Source organism: Schistocerca americana, chromosome X, assembly GCF_021461395.2.
Source record: "Schistocerca americana isolate TAMUIC-IGC-003095 chromosome X, iqSchAmer2.1, whole genome shotgun sequence".
NCBI classification, from domain to species: Eukaryota; Metazoa; Arthropoda; class Insecta; order Orthoptera; family Acrididae; genus Schistocerca; species Schistocerca americana.
This window is the reverse complement of record NC_060130.1, coordinates 817,467,938-817,493,070: the sequence shown is the minus strand read 5'-3', so window position 1 is coordinate 817,493,070 and position 25,133 is coordinate 817,467,938. Positions and strand designations below refer to the sequence as shown.

General features: G+C 39.1%; 1 protein-coding gene across 3 annotated transcripts in view; it reads left to right on the top strand.

The window, feature by feature from the left end:
- LOC124555204 (mitochondrial glutamate carrier 1-like) overlaps positions 1–25,133 on the top strand; it is a 179,063-nt gene that overhangs the window by 130,063 nt on the left and 23,867 nt on the right. For all 3 annotated transcript variants that reach the window (XM_047129049.1, XM_047129051.1, XM_047129050.1), the window contains exon 7: positions 18,999–19,184. In XM_047129049.1, the coding sequence (XP_046985005.1) occupies positions 18,999–19,184 (186 nt within the window). The remainder of the gene's footprint in view (positions 1–18,998; positions 19,185–25,133) is intronic.

The following is a 25,133-nucleotide window of genomic DNA, read 5'->3' as shown; positions in this document are numbered from 1 at the left end:
GTTAGAGGGCCTCTGATGAATGTCGCCAGTCAGTACATAGATTGCGAAATCAGATCACATTCAAAGTAGAGACAATTTAAGTTTCAAAATTTTTACAGTGAATTGTCAAAGTATTCTTAACAAAGTTCTTGAAATTATTGCCTTCTGGGAAAGTTGTAATGCTCCAGTTATTCCTAGGACCAGGAGCTGACCGAAACCCAAAGTAGAAAGCTCTGAAACATATATCACAAAAACAGAGTAAACGTCATAGGAAGTAGTGTTCATTGCTGTTGATCAAAATATTGTCTGTTGAGGTCAAATTTGATTCTGGCTGTGAAGTTATCTGGACGCGAGTAGCAGGCCTAGATGTTCTCAAGTTCATTATTGGATGTTTCTGCTGGTCACCTGATTCCACCATAACAGTTGTAGAATCATTCAAGGAAAGTCTATGCTCAGTAGTGTGGAAATACCCAGATCGTGCAGTATTGTTTGGAGACGACTTTAATCTACTGAGTATAGACTTGGACGTCTATGGAGTCACTGCAGGTGGTAAGGACGGACAGAGACAGACAATGTTGTGACCACATTTTCTGCAAAACTGCCTTGAACAACTAGTTAAATGACCCACATGTAATGGAAATATTTAAGCCTTGCAGCTATAAAAAAGGCCAGACCTTATTGACAATGTCAGTGCCTAGTAAGTGGATTAAAGATGGAAAAGACCCTCCATGGTTTAATAATCAAATTTGTAAAATGCTGTGGAAACGGAGATTGTTGCACTCTCAGTTCAAAAAAGAACACGCAAATGTTGGCAGGCAAAAATTAGTAGAAATTAACAACTCTTCCACCATCTTACTTTAGTGAGAGATTTGCATAGAACCCGAGAATACTTAAGTCGTTCATAAAATCGCTAAGCGGGTCGAAGGCTTCTGCCTGGTCATATGTCGACCAGCCTAGATTGGCAATAGAAGACAGCAAAAGAAAAGCTGAAGTATTAAATTTCAGATTTCTTAAATCATTCATACAGGAGAATTGTACAAACATACCGTTGTTTGACTGTTGTACAGACTCCTGCATAGAGGACATAGAAAAAGACATCCATGGCATAGAGAAGCAGCTGAGAGCTGAAATCAAATTAGTCAGTAGGTCCAGATGGAATCCCAATTTGATTTTACAGAGAGTACTCTACAGCATTAGCACTTACTTGCTTGCATTTATCTTGAATCTCATACCCAAAGCAAAGTCTCTAGTGACTGCTAAAATCCCCAGGAGATTCCTGTATATAAGAAAGCTAAAAGAACAGACCAGCGTAATTACAGAACAATAACAGTAACATCAGTATGCTGCAGTATTCTTGAACATATTGTGAATTCAGATACAAAAAACTTCCATGAGTCAGAAAAGCTTCTGTCCACAAATCAAAGGAATGGAGGGTAACAAGCAGATTCCATATTCCTAAATCTCAAGAAAGCAATAGACGCAGTCCACTGCATACTGTTGATGAAGGTCTGAGCATATGGAATTAGGTTACCACGTATGTGAGTGGCTCAAAGATTTTTTATGTAACAGAACTCTGTACATTGTCCTCTATGGCGAGTGTTCATCAGAAACAAGGGTAACCCTAGGAGTGCTCCAGGTAAGTGTGATACGACCACATAAATGACCTGATGGGCAGGTTAAATGGCAGTTTATGGCTGTTTGCTGGTGATGATGTGATGTACGTGAGGGTATCACCATTGAGTGGCAGTAGTAGTATATCTACATATACAGGGGCTGTTCAAAAAGTAGGCTATGGTGCTCTCTCTCTCTCTCTCTCTCTCTCTCTCTCTCTCTCTCTCTCTCTCTAACACACACACACACACACACACACACACACACACGTTTTAGTGTGCTCGGTGATTTTCGATTATTAGAAAAAATGGACCAAAGAATTTGCATCAAATTTTGTGTGAAAAATGGAATAAAGTGCTCTAAAACACTTGAAGTGTTGACAGTGGCATATTGTGAATCTGCTCCAAGTAAAAAAAAAAAGTTTACAAGCTGTACAATGTCTTTCAAGATGGCCGAGAAGATGCCAATGACAAACCTCTCTCTGGGCACCCCTGCACATCAACAGATGTGAAGAAAATTGTTTTGGAAAATCATTGAATTACCGTAAGAGAAGTTGCTGAGGATGTTGGCATATCGGTTGGCTCGTGTCATGCAATTTTATCGGATGTTTTGGGCATGAGTCATGGGTCAGTGGAGTTTGTTCCAAAACTTCTCAGTTTTGATGAGAAGAACCGTCTCATTAGCATTGTTCAGGAGCTCTCGAATGACTTCAGTGATGATCCTGATTTGCTCAAAAGGTCATAATTGGTTACGAAACATGGGTTTACGGTTATGACGTTTATACCAATCGCTGCAATGAAAGCATACCTGAGAACCAAGACTGAGAAAAGCATGCCTAGTTTGATCAAATGTCAAAGTTTTGTTCACAGTGTAACCCCTCCCCCATTACCATGGTGTAGTGCATCATTAATTTTTGCCTCAAGATCTTACGGTCAATAAGGAGTATTACTTTGACGTTATGCGCCATTTGTGAGAAGCAATACACAAAAAGAGTCCAGAATTGTGGAAAAACAATTCATGGATTTTGTATCTTGACAATGCACCTACTTATTCATCATTGCTTGTGAGAGATTTTTTTCCAAAAACCACACAATCATGCCTTGGCCACAATATTCACCGTATTTGGCCCCATGCGACTTTTTCCTGTTCCCAAAACTGAAGAGACCTATGAAAGTACAAAGATTTTCCACGATTGAGGAAATAAACTGTCGCTGGAAGTACTCAAGACTGTGCCAAAAAGTGCTTATGAGAAGTGCTTTGAGGATTGGGAGAAGCATTGGCACAAGTGTATTGTATCCGGGAGGGATTACTTTGAAGAGAACAAGAAGAATATTGATGAATAAATAAATATTTTTTCATAAAAATATGAAGTCACCTTACTTTTTGAATAAACCTCATACATCTACGTGATTACTGTGCAATTGACAAGGTGATTTACAATTTATAGTTCATGTGATGATGCGCAGCGTGCTGCAAACATAGAAAAATGTAAGATAATGCGATAGAGTAGGAAAAACAATCCTGTAATGTTTGAATACAGCATTAGTATGGCACTGCTTGACACAGTCACATAGATTACGGTAAGTAGCCCCAGTGCTAGACACACAAGCCTTGTTGCACTTTTGTAAGAAGTGTATTAAGGAATTGCAATAAGACTGGTCCATGGTGAAAATGTATGAAATTAATAATACAGTAAAGCAAAACAGAAACAAAAAAGTAGTTTTTAATATAATTAGCTACATTTTAAAATGTTTAAAAAGATATGCTTAAAATAATTGTTCCCAATGCCAGACACATTGTATCAGTAAAAAAAAAAGGAAAAAAACCCCCCCCCACACACACACACACACACACACACACACACACACACACACACACTGTATAAGAAACAAAACAACACATAATATTAAAAATATTAAATACCAATACCGATGTTAAAATAACAAATCATGACTCATTTTTTGCAGTGTATACAAAGTACCTATGCTCTTCCATTGTTACCTTCATCATCGTTAATAAAGTTGAACTTTCATTTTGGTAGGTTCTGTGTATGTCCCTTTTTACTTGCTCCATTAGAATCATTTGGCATTTTTGAAGTCTTTGGAAGTAGAAGGTACAGCTGTATCGATAGCCTTTGGAAGGGTTCAGTCTATACGGCTATTACCCACTTGCAGTGCTGTGAGAAGCTGATCAGATTCATCAACAGCCGAGGTGTGTCTGGTGTTAGATGATGGGATGAAATCCAAATCTGTGAAAATATTTTTATTTAGTGGACAGGTGCCAGTGTATTGGAATCCTGCTTTTCTAGCTGCATCATGCATATTTTGGAGAAAGCAGGGGAAACCAATCCACAAATATCCTTATGAGTTATCTTCAGCCCCAACATCCCATATTTTCTCATCCAGACCTCATGTGCTGCATTGAATTCACTTTTGAAAGGCCTCGTCACTGTACAGTCATATGACTGGAGCTTATGTGCAGTGTGTAGTGGCAAACTAAGCATATGAATGTGGTGTTTCCTGGCAAATAGCAAAACTTGTAGATATTTGTGAGTAGTACAAACCATTCAAGAGGCAAGATGGATTAAAATGTTTCTTTATTGAACACAACCGTTTCAGCAGACTTTGCTGTTATCTTCAGGTCTTAAAATCTTATTTTGTAAAACATGTTAATTTTATGATAAACCTCACGCACAAGATGCCCAATGGATAAAGATCAGCACATAATAAAAAGTTTGTCATCGCTAAAACATTTAAAAACATAAAGCGCATTGTGAAAAAAGCCATGTCCATATACAAATTGCGCACAGATGCTTGTTACATCATATCGTGTTGATACAAACCATTTTTGCAATATTTCGTCCGCGTTCACCTGAAGTGAGTTTACTGACCTTCTTTTTACCCTTAACAGTTAAAACTTTTCTAGTGTCCTGTTTCATCACAACCATATATTCTGCTTGGTGGGAACGAGAATTTGCCTGTTAGTTCCTCCAACTTGGCATAAAAAGCACTCATTTGCTCTCTGTCGAAACTATATCCTCTTTGAAGGCCAGCAGATTAAGCACAATGTTAGGAAAATTCGAAATGCTGTTTCATGAAACCTTGAAAAAAATTTGTTGCCTGCAGTTTTCTTGTTCCTATTGATTTGATGTCGCAACTTCAAATATTCTGCTAAATCATAATTTTGAAAACTGTGTTTTGTTTATGGCCAAAAAAACAGTTGTCTAAATACTTAAGATGTTTGATTAGCTCATTTGCCAATTTGTCAGTGAAACTGTTTTTAAATCTGTCCCAAGGAGGTGCCACTGTCGTACATTCCCCTCTTTTAAGAACAGTAACGCATTCTCATAATGAGCTTTTAGGCACAGAAAAGTTCCCTGCTGTTCCCTGATACAGAATTTTCCAGCTAAAACACCATCGGCAGCTGTTTTCATTATCTCCTCATAACATTTTGATTTCTTTGAAGCTGACATTCTGTGAATAAGCCCTAAAAAAAATGAGACAGTTTCAGTTTGTTTGTTCATAGAACTGATTTTCTATCTGGCGTTGGGCACAAGCATATTGTCAGGGACTGGGGCCGACATGATGAGTTTATCCCTTAGCTTACCATGTCAGTTTATGTCACAATCTGTCCCAGGAGTGGTCTGACAGACAGCTATGTTTAATAGCCATGAAAAATTGCATTCAGCAACTTCAGTAAAGCTGTTCAGTTTTCTATGTAAAAGGTTACATTAATACCACACAAAAAAAATATTGAAATAAATTTTGAAGTTTTTTTTTAAAGGCATTTAAACAGAAAACTGCATAAAATGAACATATTACATAATGATGATGATGATGATGATGATGATGATGATGATGATGATGATGATGATGATGCTATAGAAACTCTCATACCCTGCACTCTCCATTTTAATTTTCTTATATTTTTATTGTTCATTATACATGTCGTAATAGAAACACCAGTTTCCATAAAACAGTCAAAATTACACTAGTAATTTTTAGGTTTTTACTTTCCTTCTTGGAGGTTTTCTTTACACTTGCTGGTAATTTTGGTAGAGTGTTCAAGTTAGATTGCCTTCTTGCAACAATGGCAACTGTAAGGCATTTTTCTCTTCTTTTATGGGTCACAGGTGGAGCATGTTTTGCGTTGTTCCAGTAATTCTATGACTACTTCTACTTTTGGTTCAACTACACTCAAAACACAGTGAATGGATGCACGAAGTTCATGGGGTATGTGATAGTTGTTGACTCACTTTATATCGGTGATGTCACCAACGAGTTCACAAACTTCTTCAAAAAATGAAAGTGGCTCACCTGAGAATTATCTTTTGTAGGAATTGTGAAGGACAAAGGCATTCACCCCACTCGTGTCCAGCATGCAGAAAAGTAATGCCATTGGCCATTGTTGGAAGAGGCTTCAGCAACCAGCAATATTTGTTTCGATGTAATATGCTCACGTTCAGAAGAAAAAGGACACCTTGAATGGCTAGAGATAGGATGTTCATATTCACAGGACATGTACATTAGTATGTTCTACAAAAATGATTAGCATTTGAACCCTGTCGGCCCTGGGATGGAGGTCAACATCGATATTGCAGCGCAACACCACCTACTGGTAAAATGTGCCTGCAGCTCTCATAGTCACTATAAAACGAAGGTAATGGATCAGTGTGACTTGAGAAGACGTGCAGGATGCCTCACATACATATGCGCAAACCATACTGTCAAATCAGTGAGTCTGAAAGGTGACACGTTATTGGCATGAGAAAATGTGATGCGTCCATCCAGGAAATTGTTGCTCATGTGGAAGAAAGAATTTCGGCAGTACAATGAGTGTGTGGAGAATGGTTCACAGAAGGCTGTAAAACATGGCGAGGTGGGTCAGGTTGCATCACCCAGACAAGCCCCTGAGAAGATAAGACACCTCATTTGAATGGCATTGCAGGACAGATCTGCATCATCCTCAACTCTGGCGGCACAGTGGAACAGGGGTGACAGTACGTCACCGTTTATAATGGCATGGGTCACATGCGCATCATCCACTTCTCCGCCTACCATTGACGAATGTGCATAAACATGCTAGACAGCAATGGTGTATGGATCATAATCACTGGGGACAGGAATGACATCAGATAGTGTCTCCAAATGAATACAGGTTCTGTTTGTTTGCAAAATTATGACTGTATTTTGGTTCGCTGCAGACGGGAAGAGTGGCATCAGTGATTGTATTTGCATAAGACATAAAACACAAGCTCAAGGCGTTATGGTGTGGGCTGCTATTGGGTAAAACCAACAAATCCCAGTTGGTGTATATCCAGGGCACTGTGACCAGTGTGACATACATGAATGACATCCTGCAACCTGTAGCCACACTCTTTCTGCACATCATCCCAGATGCCATTTTTCAGCAAGACAATGCACAACCACATGTCGCTGCATGAACACACACCTTCTTGGTGTCGCAGTATGTCAGCCTTTTGCCCTGGCCAACCAGATCACCAGACTTGTCACACAATCAAAAATGTGTGGGTATATGGTGAAACAACAGGTGTAGTGCTGTGAATCAATGCCAACCACCACAAATGCACTTTGGAACCAGGTGACTGCAGTATTGATGGCTATACCACAGGATGTCATTTGGACCTTATACTTGTCGATGCCATCATACAGGGACAAGTTATCATGGCCCATGGTGACCTTGTGCCTACTAGGCAGCAGGACACATACTGAACTGAGGTTACTGAATTGCTAATCATTTCTGCAGAACATATTAATGTACATGTTCTGTGAATATGAACATCCTATATGTAGGCATTCAACATGTTGTGTTTTTTGTGAACATGTGTGTATTTTTAGCGGAACCTTTTGCTAAAGATACAGTCTCTCCACATTTGTCTTCCTCACTGTGATCACTTGTTTCATTCAAGGAATATACAGGCGGAAAAACAAATTTGTCTTCACTTTTGCACTATTTCTATTCTGAATGACAATTCACCTTCAGTTTCGTTGTCACTGTCTCATCCAACATTATTTCCTAAACTGTCCTCAAACCACTTTAAAACTGTATTCTCCAAGCCAGGGTCTGGAACATGAACAGTAAACGAACACCTGGCTACTGGATCTGTGACTCAAAGTGCCAGGTGTGGTCTCGGAGACTGCTAGTGTGAAAGCAGCAGTAATAGCGTAGGTCCATATCACATTCAAGTGCCTGCTGACAAAGGATGTCATGGCAGATTCAGGAAAAAACAACTGCAAAATGCTGGTATCTCATATCCCGCTTCTATGCATTAGCAACACAATGGACACTAGCAGTCTGAGAGACCACATCTGAGACTCGATGGGTTAAAAAAAACTTAGTGATATTTAAATACATGAAAGTTTCATTAAGAAAGGAACGCTTTCTTCTTCTTAATCTGTGTATATTTTAATTAACATTATTATAGTTTCATTAGAAGAGGGACCAAAATCCCTATAAAGATTATGTGCGTAGCAGTAGTAACAATGGATGTTCACTTAACAAAGGGTTTATCTCCACTGACAATGGCTGAAGGAATGTGACGTGAGTAACACCATGTGCACGTGTTCCTCCACAATTGCAGAGGAGTCAGCTTGTGCCATCCATCATGTAAAAGGTAAATTAAACCTGTCTGGCCTGGGAGCTGTCTGCTGCTGGGGCAAGCTCCCCTAAATACAGAGGCATAACACTGCAAAGCAAAGTTAACTGGAATGCGCTCATCAGGTTTGTAGTAGGAAAGTCACATGCATGACTTCGTTTTATTGGGAGTATTTTGGGAAGGTGTCATAGAGGAGCTAGTAAGTAGAATGCTAGTGCGACCCACTCTTCAGTACTTTTGAGTGTTTGGGATCCACACCAGGTCGGATTAAAGGAAGACATTGATTTAATTCAGATTTGATCAGCATGCAAGTATTATGGAAATGCTACATGAACACAAACGGGAATCCCTGTAGGGAAGACGATGCTTATTTCAGAAGGCACTATTGCAAAAAAATTAGAGAACTGGCCTTTGACACTAATTGCAGAATGGTTCTACTGCTGCCAGCATACATTTCGCATACAGACCACAGAAATAAAATGTGAGAAATTAGGGCTCATACGGAGGCTTTTATAGGGTAGTTTTTCTCTCACCCTATTTCAGAGTGAAACAAAGGAAGCGACTGCTTGGTGGTGAGTCGTACCCTCTGCCATGCACTGTACGGTTGATTGTTGACTATGTATGTAGATGCAGATGAATTATTAAGGGGCTTGGATACGTGTTTTGTCCTACCTCAACAATATTTCGATATTTTCAGACATTAGAATTACATGAGTAATAGTTTAAGGCAATAGTAGACAGGATGAATAAATATGCTCTGGTGATAAATGAGGCAAAATGTGTTCCAAATCTAAAATGGGTGACATTTTTAGGTCATATGGCCTCAGCTGCTGGTATTTGTCCTTTCAAAGAGAAGATAGAGGCCATTAACAACATTCCTCAACCAACAGATTACAGCAATTAAAAATATTCCTAGGGTTCGTCAATATATACCGACATCACCTACCTGGAACAGCAGAGATGCAGGCCCTGTTGACATTGCACCGGCAGGTAACAACATATGGCCATACAGCCAGGCATCCGTGCCATGGATGCCCATGATGCAGCACACCTTGGAAAAGATAATTGCTAGTTTGCAAAAAAGCAATCCTCTTATCTCACTCAGTCCACAATGCACCATTATCAATAGTGGTGGATGCCAACCGACAGACTATCGGGGCAACTCGCCATCAGTATGTTGAGAATAGTTGGAAACCTTTGGGGTTTCTCTTTCGAAAGCTGAGAGAGGCCAAAACTAATTGGAATGAAACTTCCTGTCAGATTAAAACTGTGTGCCCGACCGAGACTCGAACTCGGGACCTTTGCCTTTCGCGTGCAAGTGCTCTACCAACTGAGCTACCGAAGCGCGACTCACGCCCGGTACTCACAGCTTTACTTCTGCCAGTACCTCGTCTCCTACCTTCCAAACTTTACAGAAGCTCTCCTGCGAACCTTGCAGAACTAGCACTCCTGCCCGCGAAAGGCAAAGGTCCCGAGTTCGAGTCTCGGTCGGGCACACAGTTTTAATCTGCCAGGAAGTTTCATATCAGCGCACACTCCGCTGCAGAGTGAAAATCTCATTCTAATTGGAATGCATAGAATTGAGAGCTGCTTGCCATTTATGAAGCTGTATGACACTTTTGCCTTTACGTTGAAGCTAGACCACTTGTAGTCTACACAGACAATAATTAAACACTTTTGCTTTCCACAAGATTGAGGAAGGTTCCTCACCCCAGCGGTTCCGCCAGCTCGAGATTGTTGGACAATTCACAAAAGAAATAAGACATGGAAGAGTGACAGAATATTTAATGGCTGATTCTTTTTATTGCAATAAATTAAAATCAACTTAGGGCAGCACAAGCTGCAGATGAACAGCTGCAACAGTAATTGCAAGACGGTTCAACAGCTCTTCAGCTCAAACAAGTTTGGTTTCTAGGCATAAAGGACCTTATTTGGTGTGACATGTCTAGACCCTCACGTAGACCATTTGTGCTCAAAACGCTACAAACAGCAGTTTTTGACTGTGTTTCCAACCTCACCTATTAAAGTACAAATGCCACCATTAGGCTGGTGACAGAGAAATTTACGTTGCCCACTATCAAAGACCCCGCCTCAGGGGACACCACCTCAACGCAGCACTGTCCTTTCGGGCAAAGTGGTTTGCATGCTGCTCCTATCCTTTTCCTATCCCTAGCCCATTCTTTTTCTTTTCCTTTCCATTTCCCCCACTTAACCGATGCTGGCGGTTAAATCACGTACTGGGGTGTGGAGGAAATGCCAAGCCCATATGCCGAACATCCAGTAAATCATCAGTGCCTGGGCGATTAGGTGGCAGCCCCACCAAGGCAATCGGAAGTGGTGGGCCAATCATCCGTCCTTCTTAAATAACCTGATTACTGAAACCGAGATGAGAATACAAAACTGGATGGATAAACTGGTGACGACCTTTGGAATGAAAAGGAAAATGAAAATTGGCTTTTGGAACATACGAACCTTGAGGGAGAGTAGTAAGCTGAAACAAAAGACCAGGGAAATGAATAACTATAAGCTTGATGTCCTGGGATTGACTGAAGTGAGGTGGCCAGAGTTTGGTGAATGCAGACATTGGATGGAATTAAGTTTTTATACTCAGGATCTGAAGAGTAAGGGGGACACTGAGACGGATTGGGCTATTGTTGACCAAGGCAGCAAAGAAGAGCCTATTAGAATGGAGACCTGTGACCAGTAGGATCATGACTGGCAGATTTAAGAGGAAGGTACGAAACATGACACTCATCCAATGCTATGCCCACACAGAGGCATCGGAGATTGAGAATGAGTAGTAGTTCTATTACCTGTTACTAGAGACTGTAAGGAAAGTGAGCAAGAAAGATATCCTCGGTGTTACGGTAGACATAAACAGATAATGGGGGTATATGGCTTGGGTGAAATCAGTGATAATGGGGAAAGATTTCATGACTTTTGCGCAAGCCATGACCTTGTAATAGGAGGGACCTTGTTTCCTCATCGGAGATGCCGTAAAATAAGATGGATATCCCCAGATCATATTACAGAAAATCAAACTGACCACATTGCAGAATCCAGGAAGTTCAGGATGAGCCTGGAAGATGTGCGAAATTGAAGAGGAGCAGACGCAAGTAGCGACCACCATCTTGTTACTGCCAGTTTCCGAATGAAGATTGTGGTTTCCAGAAAGAAATTAGAGCTAAGAAATAGAAGATTCGAGGTAGGTAAACTGAAAGATCCACAAATAGCTGAGGAGCTCCAGCTGGAACTCTGGAATAGATTCCAGGCGCTGGAACTGGAGATGACTGAGGATAAGGGCATCGAGGAAATGGAGACAGAAGTTAAGAATACTTTTGTACGATTGACTGAGAGACAACTTGGCTTTAGAAATCGCCAGCGGAGAGATTGGATGTCCGAACATATCTGGAGGAAGATACCCATAAAAAAGGAGGCCAAGGGAAGAGCAAACCAGAGCAGGCCCAGGCAACAAAAAGCACTAGCACAATCTGATTATACAGCAGCAGATAAGGAAGTGAAAAGAGTGTAAGAAGAAACAACAAAAGATGGATAGATGAACAGGCTGATAGTGCAGAACAGTCAGTGTGAAGGGGGATATGAAAGAGCTATATATCACTAAGATGCTCTCAATGAAAAGCATCCAGAGGAACTGACCAGTAAGGAATAAGAAAGGTGAAATAATAACTACACATGGAAAAACAATCACATAGGTGGAAGGAACTTTTTAATGAAGTTCTGACTAGAGACCCTGACGGGGAGGTAGAAGAATAAGAAAATAAGGAGTAAAACGATCCTAGTCCCAGCATTGGTGTAAATGCACCCACGAAAGCAGAAATTTGGATAGTGCTGAAACAGATCAAGAATGGGAAGGCACCAGGACCAGATAATATAACATCTAAGATGCTGAAAACAAACTTGGACACCACTGTTGAGTTATTGTAAATCCTCTTAGAGAAGATATGGAAGGAGGAGAAACTGCCAACAGATTGGAAACGAGGTGTTATCGTGAAAATACCCAAAAAATGAGATGTTACAAACTGCAACAACTGGCGGGGCACTACCCTATTGTCAGTACTGAGTAAGGTACTTTAGAGGATCATTTTAAACTGCATTAAGGATTCTGTGGAAGCACAACTGAGGAGAGAGCAGGCGGGCTTTAGAAAACATCGAAGCCGTGTGGACCTTACCAATACTCTGACTTATTCTGAAACAGTGTGGAGTGGCAATTCACCCTCTACCTTACCTTCACTGACTTTGAAAAATCTTTAGACTCTGTCAGTTGAAGAGTCATGTGGGATACACTTGCAAAATATGGTATTCCAACAAAGATATCGAGGAAATGTATGAAGACTATGAATGTTAAGTATTACATAATGGAGAAATAACATAGCCTTTCCAAGTTAATTCGGGAATGCGACGAAGGTATATTCTTTCGCCAACACTATTTCTTTTGGTGTTGGACCATGTGATGAAGAGTGATTGGGGGACGGAAGAGAGGTGCGCAATGGGGGATGCGGGATAGGCTCGAAGATCTTTGTTTCGCAGACATCTGCTTAATGGCACAACGATATTGAGACATCAAAGAGAAACTGGCGGGGTTACAGAGAGAGGCAGACATTGCAGGCCTCAAGATAAATGTTTGCAAAACCAAAGAAATGCAGATAAATTTGACCATCGTGACTAGGCTGGCCATCAATGGAGCGAACGTAGAACAGGTCTAACCCTTCCTCTAACTCAGAAGTATAGCCACAACTACAGGAGGCACTGAGGATGATGTCCGTAGTCGCATCTGCAAAGAAAATGGTGCATTTGTACAACTGTACCCTGTTTGGAGAAATAGGAACATCTCAAAGAAGGCCAAACTCCAGCTTTTCAATAGCTATGTGAAGACTGATTTGTTGTATGGTTGTGAAACGTGGCAGGTGACTAACCATATAAAAAACCAGCTCCAAGTTTTTATTGACCATTATCAACCACTGTCTCCAGCATATTTTAAATGTGAGATGGCCAGATATAATGGCAAATGAAGATCTTTGGATGGAGACAAATCAGCAACCAATCAATATACAAATCAAGGAAAGAAAATGGATCTGGATTGTGCATACATTGAAGAAACCATATTGAGCTGTTGAAAAAGTGACATTGGACTGGAACCGTCAAGGAGTTAGAAAACGTGGGCATCCCAAGCAGACCTTGGAAAGGACAATCGAGAGAGAAGCTGCAGAGGATGGGAAAACCTGGAGTGAAGTGAAAAGACTAGCTATAAATTGTACCAGGTGGAAGAATTTCGTCATGACCCCATGTTCCAGAGGGAATGACAGAAACTAAGTGAAGTCAGTATTAAAGACTGCCATCAGTGCTTGATAGCATATGGAGCATGTCAGCAATGCATAGTTGCCAGGGCCAGACATATACACAAGTCTGTGGGGGGAAGAGCACACAAACATTGGCTGCGTTATACTTTTATGTATAAGAGAAGTCATTGTTCAATGTGGTAACCAAAATCTCCTGATGATTTACTTCACATATTTACATGATATTCAGTCAGATGTGTAACAGGGAAATATTTTTAGCAAATATCTCAAATTTCTTGACCCATTTTGCTCAGATTTTTACACGATACTCTAATGTTTGGACAGGCATAGGCTACAGATTTGTTTAAATATAAAGACAAGTCTGTCTTAATGTTACTTCCAAAAAGCTCAAAAATTACTTGATAGATGTACTCCAGTTATTTACAGGATGCTCTAATAACACAGTATTCTAATAGATATTCAGACTGACACTGGCAGAATATTTTTAAAAAACAACAATGTACAGGTTTTCTGCTGAAACGGACTGCGAAGGAGAAAATGCTGTGCTGGTGTTCTGTTTCTGGTGGTTAGTTTTAATGATGGTAAGAGGTCATTTAAACAACTAGACATGTGTGTCCTGTATAGCGTTGGCTTACTGCAAAAACATGTTAACTATGTTTTAGGAAGTATTGAGAAAACTTATTTTTTTAGTTTCTTTTTCAAGCCACAAATAACGGTCATCGCAGATATTGTCCCACTGCTGTAGTTAACTAATGATCTTTTGTAGAAAAGCTTAATGCATAACTGGCTAGTTAATCGAATTTTTTTTAGTAATGAACAGAAAATACAAAGTTGCTACACTTATAGGGTTTTGGCAGACATCATTCAAATTGTTTATCAACTTGAGCAAAGTTATATTAAAAATGCATCACAAAATAATTGGAATCAGTCTAACCAGTCATTTTATTAGATCATGAAATGGTTATAAAACACTGAAGGAGTTGTATTTTTCCTGCACTTCATACATCTGTGTCACTACTGTCGCTGTCTCCCCCTACCAGGTTGCAGTTGAAATAGGAAGAGACTTACAGCAAGCGTCAAATTCCTCAGGAATGGCTCACTTTTTGCGTAACTGTATTGGACACTTCTTTTGTCTTTCCACTTATTGGCAGAATCTTAAGATGAAGATGTTGTAAGCCAGTATTTTTCATATTTAAAGGATGTCCTTTAACAAATGTGTGTATTCTTGTATTCTGGATGAGGTATCAAATATATTGCTTCCCCCTACTTATACCTCCTGAGGTGATCACGAATGTAAAATTAGAGAGATTCGAGCGCGCACAGAGGCTTTCCGGCAGTCGATCTTCCCGCGAACTATACGCGACTGGAACCGGGAAGGGAGGTAATGACAGTGGCACGTAAAGTGCCCTCCGCCACACACCGTTGGGTGGCTTGCGGAGTTAAATGTAGATGTAGATGTAGATAATCTGATGAGTGATTTTATCTGTACTTCTCACTCCTGGCTTGCATTTTTAGTTATGAAAACATTTCACTTTCAGCCAGTTACATTTATTTCCCACGCTGCCGGTACTTCTGTTTTTAATGATATATGTAGAAAGTTTAGATAAATCCTTGAATTCTGCATGTTTCAAATCGTGTATTGCATATGGTGAGCCTTTCTTGTTTCGAAACAGTTTTGATTTTGCTTGTCTGAATATGTTTAGCCAGTCCTGGAGTGCACAAAGATATACATATTTCTTTGCACATTCAATGGCACTATGCTCGCTGTCCACTTCCATGAATGAGTGATCAGATTCAAGGAACTTGGGTTCAATAATGTCTAAATTTGTTGCCTGAACCAAGTACAGGAACAATGCAGCAATGTTTTGATTCATGTTCTGACTCCCACAGGTGTCAGAGAAGAATGAAATGTGTTTCATACCTGGTTGAATGTGTGTAATATATTTCACGATGCAGGTACAGATTTCTGAGCTACCTCTTCTTCCGTTAAGCTCAGTCCAAGCATAGCAGAATGCTTCATTTGAGTCAGAAAGTTCATAGATAGTGAAACTGTATGCACAAATTTGCAGAATTGGGGATCCTGCCTGAAACCCAGGCATAGATGCCCCTTGTTTCGTTCGAAGCTGAGCTGCTATTCCAATACAGTTGGAGAGCCTCTGCATTGCTGTTAGTCTAGGGGGAACAGGAAGGGGGCTGAGGCATGAATGGGATCTTTAATTGAGGAGGGAGGTGTGCTGGGGAGTATGTGCAATTGTCCAAAGCCACTGTGCCAAGGTGGTGTAGTGGTTACTAGTGCATCTGCCAAGTAAGCAAGAGACCTGGGCACAATTACTGGCTTCATACAAATATCCATCCTTGCTTCAGTCTCCATTTATACGTCATAGATATTTGAGACATGAAAAGGTCTCTGGAACCATGTACATTCATTTGTGTAATGCTAGAGACCCGCAAATTGCAGACACTTTGGGTAGCTGTTCCAGGGGAGAAGTTTCACTTCAGAGAATTAACTGTTAACTCCATCCGACTTGTAGATGCTGTTGTAAAGTGTCACAGTAGAAGATGGTCACAAGAAAGCATATCTTAGCAGAGACAGCAAGGTTGATACTTGGCGTCTGAGCAGTGCCAAGTGACATAAAACACTGTTTTTTCTAGCTTTAAGAGGAAGGACAGTGATGCTTAGCTTTCATCTGAACACTGTTCCTACCAAACTTGTAGTTTGTTAATGTCCAGTCCAGAAATATCCCTACATACCGAGTGTGGAGGAATCTGTGTATGCTTGGCCAGAGATGCCCTGGAGTGCAGCGATTCTCATCAGACTGGTTGAAGCCTGTAAAGTGCTGTTGGTGAGTTGATTGTGGGAAGGGAGAAATAGTGTGCTGCAACAATTCTTGAAAAACCCATGTTTTTGTATTCAGACAGTTCTCAGTCAAATCATTGGGGATGCCAGTCCCACGTCGCTCGTTGTCAGCCTTGGTAAGCTCTGACAAATTGCTTTCTCACTTGGAAAGTTGCTCTCAAACTCTATATTAAAATGCTGTTAGTGTTTGCTACATCTATTAGTGGGTACACCAGGGATTCAAACACTGACTTCTGTTGTGCAACCAGTTGCCTCCTTTGCTTTTTCTAATGTGTAGAATCAGCCTTTAGTGTAGTAGTTAGTCTGATTGCTAATAGTGTTAGTCAGACCCCTGAGTATCCATGAGTCTGCTGCTGTGGGCATCCTATCATGTCTCAAAGTGTGTGCCTCTTGTAGCTGCCTTGTGACAGTGTTTGTCACTGATCCATGCAATCAACCTGCCATCACTGAAAATTTTTCTTTCAGTGTTTTCTCCTAAATATTCAGAAATTGCTGTGAATATTGCCAAATATGAGATTCTGAGTCTAGGATTGTTTGTGATCAGTCTAAAGCATTTTAAAATTCAAATAACAACATTCGTTTGGAGAAACCTGAGCTTGGTGGCTTTCAAAATAAAGTGAGTAAGTGTTTCATTTCATATTCAACTGATAAGAAGTGAAGGATCATGTTAGATAGGTCATGTAGTTCTAATAATGAATCTTCTTCTACTGCTAGTGTTCCACAGGGGTCAGTTATGGAACCACTTCTGTTTTTACTATACATAGGGTGTCACAGGAATAATGGTCAATATTTACGGGTGTCATAGAAACGATCAATTGAAAAAAGAGTCTAGTAAACGTGGTCTCTACAATACATACATTAAGAGCTATGAGCACTCCATCTTTGATACTGGGAAATGAATGTCTTCTAGTGCAGGCCCTTTGCTCTCCATATGTTGAGAGGTGGTGGTATGGACCAAAACTAGAGGAAAAATCTCTCTAAAGTGCATATCATAAGAGCTATGGGCACTCGCTCAGCTTCACTATAGTGACACACTTGTCTTCTGCTGAAAAAGTGCTCACAGCTCTTAAAATATGCATTTTAGAGCCCATGTTTACTAGACTTGCCTTTTTTTTCCAATATAGCTCCTCCTAAGATGGGAAAAGAAGAGATTTGTTTCACAGTATTGAAGGTGAGAGTCCTTATAGCTCTTAAGATAAGCATTTTAGAGACCATGTTTACTAGATTCTTTTGCTTTGAATGAACATTCCTGTCATGTGCCTCAATATTGACCATTCCTCCTGGAACACCTTAGATAGACAGTGTTCCATCTTACACTATTAAACAGAAATAATGGTCTTTGCTGATGATGATAATCATAAACAAGCCCAACAGAGTTGCAACAACAGATGGTACAATAAATAAAATATTTCAAAGTATTATTGATTGTTTCTCAATAAATGGCCTATCATTAACTTTGGAAAAATGCAATTCATGCAATTTTATACAAGTAAATACATGTCATTGTCAATAACAATACAGCATTTGTGAAAGGAAATACGTAAAACTGAGTGATCAAAATTCCTATGGTGTATATGGATTCAAAATTACAGATGGAAATAGTGTATTATAAATATTCTGAAACATTTGAGTTCAGCAATATTTGCATTACATGTAAAAACTGAGTTTTTTATGACAGTTGTAGAAAATTAGCTTACTTTGTATGCTTTTGTTCATTGATGCAAATAGAATAATTTCCTGGAGCAATTCCTCAGACACACACACATTATTCATTGCACAGAAATGTGCTGTAAGAATACTGTTTGGTGTCCAGCCTCAAACTTAATGTAAGCAACAATTTATAAAATGAGACGTATTAACAATAGCCGCACAATACATTTGCTCACTTGTGAAGAATCTGGCACAGTTTGAAATTAGTAGTAGAACAAAAACAGCCTCCACTATTCATAACTTCTCTCACTCTTTCCCAGAAGTGAGAAAAGTATTCAGGTATAAAAGTATTTGACCACCAAACTTGTCAGTTAAAGGTGCTGGCAAATGAAAGTTTTAAAAATCATTTGGAATCATTTCTGATTGATAACTCCTATGCTACAAATGAATTTAAGAGTAAATACTATATATTTCATTAGGTTACATTTATCAAATTTTTGTTCCAAATTAAGATTTAAGAAAGATGGTTATGTAAATTGCAGCGTGTGGCCATGTTTTCACAGAGGAACTGTATCTTACTTTTAAACCTAGTGACTGGTTCAGTGGTTGTTTTTGTGCTCCAGCTCTACTGATCTTACCATAAATGAAATGTTAAAAACCTAATCTCCCTGCTTTCCTTCAGTTCAGGATTTGTCCCCTGAGCTACTAGGAAACAAAAAGAGATTATTATCTGTTCATAGTTCCAACATTTGTTGCATCATAGAATTGTGAAGTTATGATAGCATCTTCAGTTCTGGGTAATATAGTTTTAGTATTTCATTGTTTTGCAGATGTTTCTGTGTAGATAAATCGCTGTATTTGGACTGTATAATATACAGGTATAATGTACGTTACTCAGTTGTTTATAACTTAATTATTAAGAATTTGAAAACTTAAACAATTATACTCCTTACTTTGATATTTTCAGGAGGATTAGCTGTACCAAAAATTTCAGCTACAGCTATCACATTAGAGCTGCTGAGAACAAAGGGCATAATTGGATTGTACAAAGGTGTTGGTGCAACAATGCTAAGAGATGTATCTTTCTCTGTTATTTATTTTCCACTCTTTGCTCATTTAAATGCACTTGGTCCAAGGAAGAGTGATGGTTCAGGTAAGTATTCCATATGTAAATACTCTCTCATATTTAGTTTACCTATAAATATATTAGTAATATTCATTCATTACTCCCTTTGTGAAGAGCAGTAATTGTAATGAACAACATAATAATAATAATAATAATAATAATAATAATAATAATCATTACATCCTTGTGAACATGTCCAAAATACATATCCAGTCATAGCATTTGTGTCAACTAGCAGGATCCATTGTAATGGAAAGTGAATTAATGCTGCATCCTGTGTTAATCGATGGAAAGATCCGGGAAAGGAGGAGAATACAAGAGAATGAACAAGCTGCTATAAATAGAACTTTTGTGTGTCGCTTGCTATGTTGTTGTGTTGTATAGCCATTTTAAGTAATGTGGTATAATTTTTAGTCTGCTGAAAAGATTTTTAATACTGTTGTGTAAAGTTAAACAGAGTGGCTGGAAGTTTTGTCTCACATAATTGCTCCAAATCGGTGGTTTAATGTTCATTCAATGATGTTATGGTCTGTTCTGTCTCCATTATAATCGGTAAGGCAAGAGTGGTTTGAAAACATCACTGTTGATAATAAAATGAAAGTGAAATAGAAAGAAAGAGAAACAGGATTAAACAAAAAAATTATCAAAATAATCTGTTAATTGTATGTTTGGGTAAGTGCCAGACTACAAATCCAAAGTTGCACTGTTGGATCCTCAGTCATTCCTCATATTTTTCTCCCCACTTATAACTTCTTTCATGTCTAGCAATGATTTGTTGATGTGAAAAATTCCAAATTACTCCATGGTTCAGAGTAAGTCACTCAATAAATTCTTGGTTGAGGCAGTTGAAAGATCCGAAAAAGGCAAAAGCAACATCAAATGGTACCATTTTTGGTAAAGCACTGTGATTGTAACTTTTAAGGGAATTTTACTGACATTAATTCAGGGTGTATACGACCTGGGACAACCGGAAGATCCAGGAAAAAACACAGGAATTTTTTCATCCGGGAAAAACTCGGGTCTTTTTTTTAAATTGAATTCTGGGAATTTTTCATTGTTTTAGTTTTCGGTTAAATTTTTGTAACATTGACCAGTAAGAACCAATACTCTAACAAAGGATATTACTGTATCTCGCTACTTCAGTAATAAAACATGAAGAAAGAAGAAGGGAAAAAAATAGAATAAAACTAAGTTGCCAAGGAAATGCACCATATACAGCAACAAAACACAGTGCTCACACAAGCATCTGCCAACAGCAAAATGTGTTAACAGCTTTAGGAAGCCTATGTAATGCTTCACAACAGCAAATTGCCTCTGATGAGCGTGACGTCACAACTACTTACAGTACATTGATTAGAGCAGTTGTGAGCGAGCGCATGCACAATTCAGTTGTGTATGAGTAGTACCTTCTCCCGCTTCTGGCTACAGAAGTGTGGCAGTTAGCTGTATAACCAATAGCAGCAAACAGCCAGATACCACCCGGAAAAAATTTTACTGGCGCGCCTAAGCTTTCACGCATGCGCAACAGTCCTGGATATAGGGGCTGGGAGCAAACCGGGGTATCTGACCTGGCCGGCAGTTTCTGGGGTAGGGGGACCTTGTTTCAGAAAGCGCCTAGCATCCAGCACACGTCGGTCTATCAATTATTCGTATGATTTTGAAATGCATCCCTGTTGAATAACAGGCAAGAAAGATTACGTATTATCTTCTTGGTGTATCCAAGAAAATGGAATTTTGGCAGAAAATCTTTTGCCAGAATGCTAGCAGCCACTGAAGTTAAATTCTGGGAGTAGCGCGGAAAACGCATTGTACGAACACGTAATAACACAAACCGGAGAATAAACATGGGATAACTAAAATGATGATTGTGGCAGGTTTAGTCAAGTTAACTGGAGAATAAGTTTTAACTCCGGCAGGAATGGTTACAGAATTAGTGATGACAAGATTGTTTGTTAGAATGAGGAAGGAGAAGAAATGGGTACATCACACAAATTATGGAAGAATATGACGATTCCAAATTTATATAAAAATTTCGTACTATTACTTTTCAATCTCATGCTTCAGAAGCTACAGAGTATGAATGAAATGTGAAACTATTTCCTAACATGAAACTTTTTGCTTGTAGTAGGCCAAATAGGTATTTTGTATTGGTACTTCGTGAATCATATTCTGACGTATTATAAAAATGATCATTATTGCCAAAACAGTCTCGCTTATTTGGTGTGTGTTACAATTGCTTAAATATTAGAAAGGCCTATTTTGTTTTCTCCAGCACACGGTGACAAAATAGACGTAATCAGATCGAGAAACCACACCAGTCTTGGGTACTATTTGTATTAACAGCTTTTCCAGTATTAAACGACGACATTTCTATTTTTCATGTAGCAAAACTTTTGACAAACTGTGATGAGCTAATAGAGTCTTGCCCAAAAGGAAAGCACGCCCTGTAAAGCTGTACTAAGGTTAGTGAGAAAAGCAATGCAGAAATGCGGATTGAAGAAATGTGTACGGTCTTGCTTGTCTATTGTCTTTACTGGTTTTATGTATCCTATATTTAATTTTATGTCACACAAAACCATTACAAAATGTTACATGGTTGAGTTCCACAGAACGAAATACAGTGACGTGCGATAGAAGAATGCTGTGTGAAGAGGCATGGCACTACACTTTGGCACATTTAAGACGAAATAATATGTATTCTTTTTCCTCAAACACATATGTTTTATGTACCAGACTCTTCAGAAAGATTTGCACTGCAAAGTGGACATATTTTTGAAATGTCTATTTTTTAAATTTTTGGTGTCTTTCCTCAAACGCTCGAGGGAGGAGGGGCTCCACTCTATAGTATTGTCCCGGTTTGGAAATATCGTAGATCAGGGGCAGATCTACAGAGCAGTCTTAAGTTGTAATAGGGAGGTGGGTAGTCTCACATGACCCGTATTTACGTTTAGTAATTTTGCTGTTTCCTTTTCATTTATTGCTCTCACATCAAATGAAAACAAAACTGATTTTTGTGATCGGGAGCTATCAAGTGAATTAAAATACATTCACACAATTACAGCAGGCTAAAATATGGTATTAGTTTCAGATTTTATTTTATTTCCCCGTTTCTGACAGTCAAGCATTATCGCATTCCAGAACAATGAACTTACTTTTGTCGATTTGCTAAAGAAATTTGGCTTTTATTAATCTTTTTGGCTGAACCAGCCAATTTATTTGAAACAGTGTGTTTAATTCCACGCTATTAGCTAGTTTCAATTGTTCGCTGCATTTCAGGTGCATGTTTTCATCTTACAGAACGTATGGCAATACACCATAATAAAGAACCAAACATGAGATAATACAGTACTGGTACTCCAAGAAAACTTAAATCTGAATCTGGACACACGAATTTGCACTTTAAGCCGAATTATGCATTTTAGTATGGTTCACGAAATTCCCGTGCTCTTGGAGTATCCTCTAATATCTTGTTTCTTTTGTGACATTATGTAAGACGCTTGTTATCTGGCGCTCTCTGGCAACTGCTGAAACGAACCTATTTCTAACAGGTCGCGGGAAAATATTACGAATAGTGGTTTGGAAAGCGTTACTTTCAAAGTGAATTTCCTTTTACGCAAGATGAACTATGTGCGAGAATGTACGATGAATTTCTTAACTCGCAGAGCTTTTGACTCTCACTTAAAAATCAGCTCTTTGAGTATGATGATTTTAGAATAATTTCGAGCCCTGAAGACCTGACATTTATGTCTTTCTTAAAAATTTTACTGGCACGTTTGTGTAATATAGCTTAAAGTGTAACACACGCAAAAAGGGGCAACATTATATGTGAAAGCTTTTCTTTTCTTGTAGCAGCACTACGTATATTAATTTAAACCATTAACTTTTCCTATTTGTGTGTTCACGTTGCTTAACAGTGATGTTGCTATTGGCAAGGAACATAAAGCTATTGGCTGACTGCATCACGTGTCCTATGTTCTGAATATCCGCTGTCGTCGGCTGGAGAGATCACTGTGATGTGAGCTATGACAGGCTTGCAAAAGCGCATCGCAATCACGATTTCAATGTTTTGGCAAGTAACATGCGGTGTTTGGTGGAATTCAAATTTATACTTTCGTAATAAGAAAATATGCAGTGTACATGTTGCTGCACATCGGACATCTTCCCAAAATGTGTTTTGTTCCCTGAGTTTCGTTTTCTAAAGTGCTGGGAAATTCTACGCCAGTGTATAAAACCGTAACCATTCAAAAGAATGATAAGTTTTACAGTTCTGAGGAAAAGTATAGTCTCGCTTAACACGGAAAAAGGGTATTACCACCCGGGGGGAAGTGTACCTCTAACCGGGAATTCCAGGAAAAATCCGGGAATTTTTTTTTTCTTCGTCTACGTATACACCCTGTAATTTTGAGTGCTAGCTGTTTGCCTGTTTGTCATGTTGGTGTCTGATGTTACTTTCAAGAACAAACATATGTTGTGTAGAGACTCGACTCAACTTTACAGCTGATGGTCACCATTATGTTGTTCATCAACCTGTAAACTTACCTTATTACAGCAACGCTCCCAGGTAACCTGTCCCTCTACCTGACACTGTTGGCTTACATCAAAATTCTAAAATGATGTAGCCCAGGGAAGGGGATTGTTAAGTCTGCAAGCAAGAACAGAACCAAATGATGATGTTGTTGATTCATTATGGAGGTACAGTGGTCTTTAAATGTTGCGCTTCACATGTGATGTGAAAAAATTGATGTAGTCTGTTTCTGGCACTGTAGCGGAGTGCCGTCATAGAAAACCATGGAACATGCCTTCCCTGCATATTCAACATGAAGTTATGGGAACTTCATCCGAGATTAATCTTACTCATACCCATAACACACTAAGCCATGATCATTGGTAAAATCACTGAGATGAGATGGAGAAATGCAACAATACAAAACAGTGTATCCTGCAAGTGGACTTACTTGATCATGAGGGACATGATCATCAGTGCACAGTTTCTTTTCTAGCCACAGATTCAAAATACGCTTTAAATAAAACTGAACTCATTGTATCCAAAAGCTAACAGCTATATGGTTTTTAACTTAGACATTTGCAAGATTCACATACTAAACAGCTATTGTGTAATCTGCGTGGTCCATTGGCAGGCTATCGAGACATCTGTCTTCATCCATTGCTCACATTCCTCTATCTGAGTGTGTCCTCATCCCCTCCATGTCAGACTCAAGCCATCACTTCAGATGTTTCAAATGTCTTCCTCAGATGTCAGCCTCCCATAAGAGGTGATCACAAGTTTTATTCTGATTTTTAACTTTCAGAATAATAATTGCAACATAACAGACATGCACAGTGGATACAAGCAGAAACACACATACAAGATGATACCACAAATGCCTGAAGTGATAATTTTGCGGCATGAAGTCACCCGAGCAATTAATTCTACGCACAATTGCAAAGCCCCTGAACAAGATAAAATAGCAAATTTCTGGCTAAAGAAGTTCACCTCAACACATTCACATCTAACTAAATTATTTAACAGTTACATTGCAGACCCATACACATTCCCTGATACACTTACACATGGAATAACCTATCTGAAACCTAAAGATCAAGCAGGCACAGCAAACCCAGCAAAATATTGCCCCATAACATGCCTACCAACAATATACAAAATATTAACTTCAGTTATTACACAGAAATTAATAACACATACAACACAGAACAAAATTATAAATGAAGAATAAAAAGGCTGTTGCAAAGGAACACGAGGATGTAAAGAGCAACTGATAATAGATGCAGAGGTGACATATCAAGCTAAAACTAAACAAAGGTCGCTACACTACGCATACATTGATTACCAAAAAGCTTTTTATAGTGTACCCCACTCATGGTTACTACAAATATTGGAAATATACAAAGTAGATCCTAAACTGATGCAGTTCCTAAACATAGTAACGAAAAATTGGGAAACTACACTTAATATCC